At 37.8% G+C, this 12,867-nt stretch overlaps 1 protein-coding gene across 3 annotated transcripts in view; it reads right to left on the reverse strand.

The window, feature by feature from the left end:
* Positions 1 to 1,183: 1,183 nt before the first annotated feature.
* The window catches only part of LOC126981307 (proteasome activator complex subunit 4-like), a 45,737-nt gene continuing 34,053 nt past the window's right edge, over positions 1,184 to 12,867 (reverse strand). For all 3 annotated transcript variants that reach the window (XM_050832238.1, XM_050832237.1, XM_050832239.1), the window contains 10 exons: positions 12,612 to 12,713; positions 11,352 to 11,547; positions 9,786 to 9,900; positions 9,337 to 9,571; positions 8,370 to 8,501; positions 6,495 to 7,184; positions 5,477 to 5,632; positions 4,265 to 4,481; positions 2,838 to 3,044; positions 1,184 to 2,062 (listed from right to left, as the gene is read on the reverse strand). In XM_050832238.1, coding sequence (XP_050688195.1) covers positions 1,928 to 2,062; positions 2,838 to 3,044; positions 4,265 to 4,481; positions 5,477 to 5,632; positions 6,495 to 7,184; positions 8,370 to 8,501; positions 9,337 to 9,571; positions 9,786 to 9,900; positions 11,352 to 11,547; positions 12,612 to 12,713 — 2,185 coding nt within the window. In that variant the 3' untranslated portion in view covers positions 1,184 to 1,927. The remainder of the gene's footprint in view (positions 2,063 to 2,837; positions 3,045 to 4,264; positions 4,482 to 5,476; positions 5,633 to 6,494; positions 7,185 to 8,369; positions 8,502 to 9,336; positions 9,572 to 9,785; positions 9,901 to 11,351; positions 11,548 to 12,611; positions 12,714 to 12,867) is intronic.

Genomic DNA, 12,867 nt, shown 5'->3' on the forward strand with positions numbered 1-12,867 from the left:
TGGGGGAGGGAGAGAGAGAGGTAAGTGAGGAGGAGTAGAGGACGGGAAGGAGAAGAGGGAAGGGAAGGAAATGCAGCTTTCCAAGGGAGGAGGGAGGGGACAGGGAAGGGGCAGGAGGAGATCAGCGTCATGTGAGAGAGGAGGAAGTGTGGGGAAGGAAGGAAGGAAGGGTGGTGCAGCTGCAGGGATATGGGGGAGCGAAGGGGAGGAGGGAAGGAATACTCTCCAGCGTTTGAGCGAAAACGAAAGATTACTAATATAGGAAAGTCATGACAGGAAGAGTGAAACATTATTCAAACTGTCCAACATATTTAGACAAAACACATCAACTGCAACTGTTAACAGCGGCTCCCGTGGGAAAGCTGAATTTGACTGGATGATCACTAACTGAAAGTGACAAGCCTTATCTAGACTGACATCATTTTAGGATATATAAATGGCTATGGAAAATGAAGTTCAGATTGCATATTTTAATGCACTGATTCATAGCTGTCATAGTTGAGACAAATTTGCAGTGAAAATACAATACCCAAAGACTGTGATAAATTTTGGTACAGCTAAGATGTTACAATTCCTTACCTTTATATTTCTTTCATTCTCTTGTCAGGAGGGATGCATAGTTACAAACAGCTACAAGTTTGTATAAATTGCAAAAAACAAAGTGCAGGACAACTCTCAGAAAGTATATTTCTTTGTAAATTACTTTGGTATAATATATATATATATATATATATATATATATATATATATATATATAGATATATCTATATATATATATATATATATATATATATATATATATATATATATATATATATATATATATATAATATATATATCATATATATATATCATATATATATATATATATATATATATATATATATATATATATATATATATATATATATATATATATATATATATATATATATATATATATATATATATATATATATATATATATATATATATATATATATATATATATATATATATATATATATATATATATATATATATATATATATATATATATATATATATAATTCAGGGTTGCATCTATTTTGTTGGAAGGAGGGAAGCATGCCAAGCTTGCTATCAACTAAGTTATATATGTGTACCCACCACTCAGTAGTCCATAGACTTCACTTCACACTCTGTTTATCATTAAATGAAAATGTTTAAATTCATCATAATATATTCATCACACAGTATATTAACAGCTTCCTCCTTAAGTTGAAAAAAAAAATACAAGCCATATTAAAAATTGCTGGAATTAATAATCTGCATTTTTTTTACCAAGGAGGACTTGCTATGACACCAGCTGCTTGTATCTTTGCTCTCCCTGTGAAAACTCAATCCTTTAGCATGCTTCATTTGTAAGAATCAATCTTTGCATGTAAAACTAGTTTGATTTATTAAATACTTGAAATTAAAAAGATAAGTTACTTTATTTTGATATATTATGTAATTATATGAAATACCTAAATTGTAGCACATTACAAAATATACAATGGTTGCATATTTGAAAAATATTACATCCCCTATTGGAAAGTAGAAATAAAAATAATTTACTAATACATTTTGCTATAACTGATGACTCCACAACATTTAAGAAAAATTAAGGAGAAAGCCTTTGAAAATCATTGACTAAGAAATGCATAATAAAAAATGTTGGTATTTCAATTAGAAAACTATGTACATAAATAACTCCAAAAAATCATTATCAGAAGCCCATAGACTTGCTTATCTTAAATAATACAGTACCATAGGAGGTCAAGAAAGACCAAAAGAAACTCTCATTTATGAGAATATTTGAAATATTTGTAAAAATATCATGACAGCATAGTCTGCCTTTTTCACCTACAATACCTGTATTTTCTATATGTAAATATATTTATTAAAAACTCTAAAAGCATAAAAATTAAGCATAGTATGATGGGGAGAGTAGAAGGTCAGTGAGCACTACTAGCTGGTCCTCAGTGAACTTCTGCTTGTGGTCGCGCCAGTTGTCATGGTGGGTGCGCCGGAAGTTGCTTAGTGTTTTCTTGATTGTGGCCTGAAGGGAAAATAATATCCATTTTAGAAAGAACAGACAATGTCAGTGAAGAGGTGACTATAGTTAGTGTCATGTTACCTGGCACGGAAAATCTTTTAGGGAGGGACTTGCGGACTTGGCATCATTGCTCGGGTGATGGTCTCACGTGCTCATTGGCCTGTTGTTAACTTGTTCTAAAGTGCGGTTAACTGACTTTGTATTACTAGCAAAACCGTTATAGAGTTCTAAGATATCAGATTATATTGATAACAATTAATTCAATGACATCCTTATTATGTAATGTCAAATTATTGAAATACATCTGAATGACATTCATAATAAAAATAAGTAGGTTGGAACTGCACGTGGATGGACAATATCCAGGAACTGAAGAGGCAAGCTTGATATTTTGAAGGCCTGTTTAGGCTGGACTTTTTTTCCCTACTTTTCCTACTATACTACAAAGTGCTAGGCTATAGTCTACACAAGGGTTCCCAACCTTTTTGTTCCTCTGTACCCCTTGGGCATTTTTATAGGTTCCCGTGTACCCCTAAAAATTTAGGATAAAAAAAGATGAAATTGTAATAGTTTGATATTATTTTATAATGAAATCTGTATGTGTAGGCTGATGATATAATTTAAATAACAGTTTTACTTACTGAAATGAGGAAATTGAAAAAAAAAAAAATTGTTAAATGAAATGTAACTGAAAGTAATCCTAATAATAAACATTACATTGCAAATCCATTTCAGTAACAACGTCACTAATTTTACTACCTAAATTCATATCACTTACTGGTATGGGATGAGGATCGTTGAGGTGATCACTAAGGGTGACCAACACCTGGGGCAGCATGTCGGGTACATCATAAGGGAAGGCACTGACATAAGCACAAAGCCCCAACACACTGGCATGCAGTTCAGTTACTTCATGTGGCTGCAATGGTTTCTTTTTTCTTCTATTCTGGTCATGACTCTTCTGGAGCTTGCCCGTAAACTCATTCTGGGGAGGGGGGGGGAAAAAAGAGAGAGAGAGAGAGAGAGAGAGAGAGAGAGAGAGAGAGAGAGAGAGAGAGAGAGAGAGAGAGAGAGAGAGAGAGAGAGAGAGAGAGAGAGAGAGAGAGAGAGAGAGAGAGAGAGAGAGAGAGAGAGAGAGAGAGAGAGAGAGAGAGAGAGAGAGAGAGAGAGAGAGAGAGAGAGAGAGAGAGAGAGAGAGAGAGAGAGAGAGAGAGAGAGAGAGAGAGAGAGAGAGAGAGAGAGAGAGAGAGAGAGAGAGAGAGAGAGAGAGAGAGAGAGAGAGAGAGAGAGAGAGAGAGAGAGAGAGAGAGAGAGAGAGAGAGAGAGAGAGAGAGAGAGAGAGAGAGAGAGAGAGAGAGAGAGAGAGAGAGAGAGAGAGAGAGAGAGAGAGAGAGAGAGAGAGAGAGAGAGAGAGAGAGAGAGAGAGAGAGAGAGAGAGAGAGAGAGAGAGAGAGAGAGAGAGAGAGAGAGAGAGAGAGAGAGAGAGAATAGGTAATTACATTACAAATGAAAGATATGACATGTCACTGCCTATGAAAACCCAAGATAATAATAAAATATAGCAATATTACAAAAAATAAGGTCATTAAAGAAGAAAATGATGAGCAGTTACATGTCACTTCAGGGAAATCAGATATAACCTACAGTGGAAAAATAAGGAGGTACAGTCATCCCTCAAATAGTACGGTTTCCAACAGTTCGGTTTCAGTTTTATATGGATTGTCATAGAAGATCTTTTTAGGATTTTTAAATTTCCTGCTCGTCAGGAAATTCAAAAATCCTAAAAAAATCTTCTATGAAAATCCACATAAAAACGAAACCGAACTATTGGAAACCGTACTATTTGAGGGATGACTGTAATTTTAGCCAGGTTACTGCATGACTTGTACTGCTGTCTTTACCCATCAACACTGCTGCACACCTCACTAAATATTTTGTTTTAAATTAGGATTCTGTCATCATCCTAGCATGGGAGTAGGAGAGCATGAAATTCAATTAGGACACCTCTCCTCCCAAAATTGACCTCTCTTTTTGGACACTCCTTTGACCTCTGTTCGGGAGCAGTGAGTAGCTGGTTTTTTTTTTTTTTTTTTTTTTTTTTTTTTTTTTGAGCCCTTGAACTGTCTCCTTAGATGTAAAAAATAAATAAATAAATAAATAAATAAAAATAAAATAAACATTATCAATACAAAAATGATGTCTTACCAAAAGCTTATCTTCTGCCTGGATAAATTTACAGTGAACAAGTCCACTGAGCACCGTAGATGCCATCTGTTGCACTTCTAGTCTTGAGTCAGAAAGCAATCCCACCACAAGGTCTTGTACTTGCTGAGGTGCTCTCTCGTCACTCAGAATGGTGAACATGTTGGTGAACACAGCCACTTGGAGCAGAGATAACACAGCTGCTCGAGCACGCCACCAACTATAAAGAATGATTTTTTTCACAAACAAATACATTCATGCCCAGTACAATACATGGACTCTGTTATCACTTGCCAAACATCATATGTTTGTTCAAAAATTTATTTATGAGCAAGCCTATTTCAAACATGGGAATGGAAGGATCCTTTTTAATATCTGCCTATGTACAGTAAAACCTCTCTAAGTCAGTACCATTGGGGAGGAGACCTTATTGACAACCAAATTGCCTGTTAATGGGACTGGTCTCCCCTCCACTAGAGATGTCTGCAGTTGCCTCAATATGGCTGACCGTTGTGGACACACTGACGTAAGTGTTCACAGGTAACACCCCCTGAATGTGCATGTACATTCACAGGAGAGGCATACATAACCGAATCCTATAGATCTTGGCCTCCTCTTTCCAATGGTGTTTTTGGTTTTTAGCTGTGATGAATAGTTTTTGAGATGCATAGGTTAAAAGAGCTCCTTCCCCCCACTGGGCTGCCAGTGTGTGCCTGAGGGAATAAGTCGCTTCCTCGCCATGCGCAGCAATAGGGTTAATAGGTTTAGGGGAAGAACAAAGACCATCTACCACATCAGAGATAGAAAGGCCAGAAAGGAAACTGGAGATAAAGGTAAAGAACAGCCTCTCATTCAATTTTAATTGCGACCATTTCCAACAGTCACCTGCAAGCTCATCTGCCAAAATAAGCTGTAGAACTACAGTGGAAACGTTGTGCTGGCAACTATTTTGGTAATACATCAGCAGATCAGGCTGTACAATGTTCAAACATGTCTCACTAAAAATTATTGCCACTGTAGGCAAATTTATTAGCATATAGGGGAGCCTCATCTCCTTTTACGGCTATTTCCACCAATTTTAGTATGATTCTAAGCAGTATGGGCAACAAGTGAATCATCATCTGACAACCCTTTTCCCCTTTCTTCCTCTAGTCATGGTGTGGCTACCCATAAACAAAAAACATTGATAAATGTTTCACTAAAATCTTCACTTACCTGCTCTGTGCTATCTGAGCAATGGTGGTTATGAGAGCTGGAATGCGGGATGGAAGAACCAAGGCCTGACTGAGCACTGCCAGTGTTGCCACACAATTTCCCCGCAGCTCAGGGTCATTGTCAACACTTTCCAACTGACACAAATAAGGAAGAAACCTGAAAAAAATAAAAACATATCAATACTGAGTAATAGAATATTGATCATCTAATTCTAATGAGAGGTGGTCAAATATAATGCTTTTCAAACTTCAAACCATCCTGGCAGAACTCCCTGATTGATTGCTAGTTTATTGTTGCAGGGGTTAGCGAGCAAGCCATGTCATACACTCACACTCTCTCTTACTCTCTACCACAGTTTCTAGTGCTCTCTAAATCATACTTGAAATAAGATAAGAAACAGTAATTGTTGAGATTGACTGCGCGCCTCAAAAATACGACTTTACGCCTCCATATTATATAGACACTGCACTGTGACTGCAGCAGAAAATGCATATCTGGCAACTTGGGCCCGCGGGTAACAGCTGAGCCAGGCAGGACCCAGATACCGTAGGAGTGGCAAGGAGTTTCTAGGGGGGCACTAATTTTATACAGATTTTTTAATAGTACGGGGGTCCTGGGTCCCTAACCCCCGTACTATTTGAGGGACAACTGTATATATATATATATATATATATATATATATATATATATATATATATATATATATATATATATATATATATATATATATCTATATATATATATATATATATATATATATATATATATATATATTAAAAATAAACAAATGTTTGTCTATCTATTTATCTATCTATCTCTCATGAGGTTGAACGAAATGTAGCTATACAGTGTCTGTCCCAGTTGTCACTTGCCCGTTCTCTAAAGCTGACTGAGCTGTTCTGAAATCTCTTCACTTCTGTCCATGACAGTACCTAGCAACCAATAAATATTTGACTGCTGAACAACTGTCAAAAAGAATTATCAACTGGAATAAAAGTAACAGTATTAAATTACTAACCTGTATATTTCTGGAGTGACACCATTGTAGCAGCGTCCAATCTGACCCACAAGCCACCGACACACAGTGTTCATGAGGCGCACGGCCGTTTTTCTTTCTTCACTGGCTCCAATATATCCATTAACCTGATTCTTTTCATGATTTTCATGAATACTGTTCTTTTCAAAATTAACAACATCTGATCGCATTACACTTACAGAACTGTATAATACATCTGAGGATAAGTCACAATTTTCTTTAACTTTGATTTTTCCAAGTCTGATCAAGTCTTTGCTGTCTCTTCCAGCAAGTAAACTCCCTGCCTCAAGACCAGATACATGACTTACTAATGGACTAATCATTGGTACATCAGAATTTACTGAATGGACATTGTCTAAAACTTTGGTAAAGCTACCACTCTCTGAGAGTGTCTCTGAGAGTGCCTCTATGTCCCTCATAGAGGGAATTACACCATCACTAAACAACTTGTTCTCCGAGTGAGAGAGGGAACTTTCTTCATGAGCAAATGACACTGATGGACCATATTTGGTACTGTCTGAGTCCGAGTCATTTGCTGCACTTAAATTGGGTTCCTGTATAAGTGGTGCTAACTGAGGAAGTATTTCCTCAATGAATTTTGAGCAGACAGGGTATTGTGAATTTCCACCTCCTGGGAGGATCAGGTCATACATGAAGATCCCAGTGAGCACACTGAAAATAAAACAGATACATATGATGTGGTGTAAAATCCCTGACGCAATCTCACCACAATTCTTAATTTCCAAAATCACTTCCACCCATGTATATGCAGTGAATGATTTAAGCGTCACTTGCTGAACGTGCACAGGAGAGGCTTATATAACCGAATCTTATAGATCTTGGCCTCCTCTTTCCAATGGTGTTTTTGGTTTTTTAGCTGTGATGAAAAGTTTTTGAGATACAGCGGTTAAAACAGCGAGCACTAGTGTCACAGGCACGTTCGCAGGAGAGGCTTACATAACTGAATCTTATAGATCTTGGCCTCCTCTTTCCAATGGTGTTTTTGTTTTTAGTGGTGATGAATAGTTTTTGAAATACAGAGGTTAAAAGAGCGAGCACTAGCGTCACTTCCTGGTGGTGGTAAAAGCTCACTGCAAATGCCAATCGCAATCACAGGCAACACCCCCTGACCGTGCCTGTACGTTTGCAGGGGAGGCCTACATAACCGAGTCTTAGAGATCATGGCCTCCTCTTTCCAATGGTGTTTTTGTATTTTTAGCTGTGATGAATAGTTTTTGAGATACAGCAGTTAAAAGAGACCCCCCCCCTCCCCCTGCTGGGCTGCCTGAGTGCGCCTGGGGGATAGTCTCATTGCGACCGATTAGCAATGAAAGGGTTGAGAACATTACTGATAAGGATTACATATCCAAGGCATTACTGAATATATCATACAAGAATACATAAGAAATAACTCCTGTATGCTACACAGTTCCATAGTTGGTGCCCAGTAGTCTAGCAAGAGAGGGATATAGTCACCCACTGGCTGTTTGTCCCAATATTCCAGCAGCAGCTCTTACAGGTGACCATTTCCCAGAAACAACAATCATAGTTGAACAAAACATTTGTAGAAGGTAAGAAGATGCAGCAGAAGTGACACTGACTACACATATAACTATGACATTTCCTTTGTTTATAAACACAACTACATATATGTGTATAATAGTATCACTTATTGTATTGAAGTGTACTTGTTACAAATCCCAGAGAAACAGGTAATTTACGATAACTGAAAGAATAGTTTTACTTTAAATACAGACAACAAATTAAATAGTAGATAAATAGCTATGAAATTCTTGTTTATGAGTAATGAGTCATAAGGCCAATACTTTGCAAATTAAAATAGACAATATCTCTTACCTTCCCATCCTGTCCCTGATGCTCTTATATGCATGAGAGATTGAAGGCCTCAGGTACTCCAGAAGCTGATGACTCAGTTCTGATACTCTCCACTGCTGTTGGCCCAACCCTCCCATCAACATGTACAAGCGGCTGCAAAAGTTTCAGTTCGTTACTCACACATACTGGCTTCCAAGACATTAGACAACACACACACACAGACATACTCTCTCTCTCTCTCTCTCTCTCTCTCTCTCTCTCTCTCTACACACACACACACACACACACACACACACACACACACACACACACACACACAGACGATGATTGAGGATACTATTCAGTGTTTGATTAGGTTACTTAAAGCAAATAAACCTTCAGTTGCACTTGGTTGTTATATGTGTTGCTAACTTTTCAAGTGAAGATTGTGTCACCATGTCAACTCAATAAGTGCTGTACAACAGTAATGCCCTTATATCCCACCAAAAGGCCTGCCCTGTGCTTGGACTGCAATTTATTCCTGTATGCAGCCTTTTTTCCTTTTTCTTTTTTTACAGGGGGGGGAGGCATTCTCACAAATCTGCAATTTAGTTGAGTCAGCAAGGCCTCCCCCAATTGCATTGACATAATGAGGCTTTAATGTATGTATCTGTGTGTATGTGTGTTTACCTAGTTGTGACATACAGGAAAAGAGCTACGCTCACGCTGTCCCATCTCCATATGCACTCTTATCCAATTTTTCCTTAAAATCATGAATGTTTCTCGCACAAACCACCTCCTCCTCCAGTCTATTCCATAGCTCAGTGCTTCTGTTTGGGAAGCTAAACTTTTTCACATCTCTCCTACACGTGGTCGCCATCAATTTCTTTCCATGTCCTCTCGTTTCTCTCTCGTTCATGTGTGTGTGTGTGTGTGTGTGTGTGTGTGTGTGTGTGTGTGTGTGTGTGTGTGTGTGTGTGTGTGTATTTCTAAATGCTATACGTAATACCTTGATCCATTAAAAGCTCCTTCACTTGCTCGCAGTGGGTCATCCATCAAGACTTCCATTAGTGGACACAGCCTGTTGGGATCTCTGTCAGCACTGGCAGTGGCCATGCAGGTGCCCCAGTCTTCAACTGTTTCAACAGTAACTCTTGCCATTCCAGTTTTCAAAATAGGCTTCAGTTTCTCCCACAGGGCTTCGTGTTTTGAAAAAGTCCAGTGCTTGCTTCCCCTGATAATACCTGTAAGGAGGATGAAGCATGAACTGTTCAACAACATAGGTAACTTTTGAATAAAGAGACTGTGCAAAGCATTTATTACATATACCAAAATATATGATGTGAAATGACAACTAATGTTGGGAACCAGGCACTTAATGATGCAACATATGTTTGTGTACCAGAGTACCAAGTAGTTGTTGGAAATATTCATAACATTTGAAAAAGACAAGCTTACCAGTAATAATTTCTGCAGCACATCTTTGACTGCTTTTCTGAGTTTCTTTAACAAGTCTCTCCAGATGACCAGAAAACATGGGAAAAAATGTGTCACCAAAGTTCCGGAAAAGACCCTGGAAAGTAATTATATAAGCTTCATTAGAAAAAGAACATATTATCTCATACTTAAAGCAGTTATTCTATAAAGTGAATAATCTATATATACTTGTGTACACACACACATAAGCACACACACACCACTCTGATAGCTCAGTTAGTAAAAACACTGCACCGCCAGGCTGCGCAGCGCGTAAGGCAACAGTTCAAATCCAGCTTAGGCCGGGATTTTCCTGCTGAGGAGCAGCAGTTACTGTACCCCCTTGAGCAACGGCAAGTACCCGGAGATCGACTAAAGAGCCTTGCTTAAATCATGAGGGTAGTTGCCAGCAATTGTAAGTCCTAGTGGTCAGGCTGAGATGAAACACACACACACACACACACACACACACACACACACACACACACACACACACACACCTTTTATGGCACTGTTTGCACTGGGGTCTTTCACTGAGCTCAACCTGCCATCTTGTGGCTGTCTTGGAACAACAAAAATTATGCATGCGGACTTTGTCAATTAATTTTTCTTACAAGTTTATCATTAGTATTTAGAAATCACATTTTTCTCATAGTTACAATATATACACTTGACTTAGAAGTAGTATTTAAGAAATGGGATACAGAAGAAAAAGAATTACAATATATATATTTTTTTCCACGGAAACAATCGTCAGATGCTATATGTTGAAGTTCAGTATGGTGAATGTAATATTATAAGATGCTAAAGATGTATGTATTATGATTTAAGTTAGAAATATGAAATAAGTTAACACTTGCTGTTGAGAGCATACAATATATTTAGCAGCAGTGTAAACAAGCTCATGAGCTCCTGATTAAAGAGATAGAGGAATGCATTGTGCATGAGGCAGCGGCATACCAGCCGCAGGAATGCCGAGTGGCGAAATTTTCAACACCTTCCACCAATACTTGTAAGAAATTGAAAGCATGACACCATTGTCTGACTTGTTTGCCTTCTCTTTTCTTGCAAGAAGAAAATACTTACCCATGAGTCTGCATTCCTATGAATCACTGGATGGAATGTTGTAGGATATATTATTGAATGCTTGTATTTTGCCAACAACGTTCATTATAATGGAATAATGTACAGCACTCAGATTTTTTGGTGTAAACACAATAGTGACCATTACAACTCTGATATGTTATTAGTTTGGTACAGCAAAATGCCACTTAAGCCTTGCTGGACTCCAGAAGTCAGCAGGTTTGGATCTGGCAGAGGTTATAAGAGGGCCACCAGATGGCAGGTTGAGCTCAGTGAAGGACGCCATTCTTAGGTTTTACAAATCACACAATAAGCTGGTCAGAGCCTGAACATTGTAACTGTACAACAGCACTATAAAACATTTAAAAATAGTAAATGTCCCTTTATAGAATGAAATTTTACAATGCATTGTATGAAAACAACAAAATATGCATTCTATACAGCCAAAGTGAAGAACATATTAACCTTTATCATCCAGAACCGGCGCGTGTTGAAGCTGTCCCTCTCTTTATTTTCTTCAAGTGACAAGAATGATACCAGCTTGTCAACATTTTCTTGAACTATAAAAAAGTCATACAATTCACGCTCTTCTTCTTTTAGCATCTCTCTTGTTCTATCAAGTGTTGGCTGCTGTGATGGAGGAGCATACACCATCATAGTTCTGCAAACCCAAATTAACAACAAAATTAAGTTACTGCAAATGAAATATGTTTATAATAGAAAAAAATATCAATGAGCACTCAGTCCTTTTCAAGAGGCATATATGTACAGTCCTGGAGGAGCATATAGACAAATTTCAAGAGATGTGGTTACATGAGTTGTGTACCTGCAGAGTACTTCATGAGGCCTGGATCATTATCTTCCAGCAAACAGATTTCAATTAATAACAATGTACTACATTCTGCTGATAAGTGAGGTAACAACCTGACTAACATCCTATTCTATGCTAAGTGAAAAAGGCTGATTATATCCATGAAAACTGGTAAAATATATCTCTCACTAGCCAATGATCTAAGCCTGATAAATCTTTGCTATGGCTAAAGGATGGTAAACAATAGACAGGATGGGATGGCAAAAAATATATTCATCTATCTATCTATCTATCTATATCTCCAAAGCCATATTCCCTTGAGAGAGTGACCATGGCAGAAGCGTCTCCAACATTCCATGTTCTGGAACTTCCTCACAATGCACTCAACCTCTTGTCTACCAACTCACTTTAATCCTCGTCCACTGTACTGGTATATTTTACTGGTGGTCTCTCAATGACACTCTCTACCTCAGTCCTGCCCTCATATGCTCTTTTCATAAAGTCATCCTCATTCATTCTCATCATATGTCGAAACCATCTCAAAGCACCACACATCACTTTTCTCCCAGCACCTCACTGCACTCATGACCCACTAAATAATCCACTCTTCATTGCTACACACTTATTAAACCTCATATATGTAAGATAGGATCTTGCCAATAATGTCTCATTGGTACTAGAAAAATGCCATGATTGAAAATAACATTATTTGTGTGACACTGAAATACATATCTAAAGGATTAGCTGGCCCTGCAAGGCTGCTACCCCCAGACTTTCACCCACTTTGTATATATCATGATATATTATACTTATACAATTTCCTTCTTCACTTAATGTTTTGCACTCACTGTTCACATATTTACTGGACAGTTGACGATAAGGATTTTATGAAACAAATAAATATTATAACTTACTTTGGCCAGGTATACCACCCATAGTATGTTTTCTCAACATATTTGAGCTGTTCCCATTCTTCTTCAGAAGTAATTCTTTTATTACTACTGTACTGCATCCACCTGTAAAACAAAACTAACATGAAGTATACATGCCTATATTTTGATATGCTCAACACATTTTTTTTTAACATTTCATAAAGCCTTCTCCCTTTCTTAGAATGAAAACCTCCTCCTCTCCTCTCCTCCCTCCTCCTCCTCTCTCCCTCCCCCCTCC

Source organism: Eriocheir sinensis, chromosome 47 (genome assembly GCF_024679095.1).
Source record: "Eriocheir sinensis breed Jianghai 21 chromosome 47, ASM2467909v1, whole genome shotgun sequence".
NCBI classification, from domain to species: Eukaryota; Metazoa; Arthropoda; class Malacostraca; order Decapoda; family Varunidae; genus Eriocheir; species Eriocheir sinensis.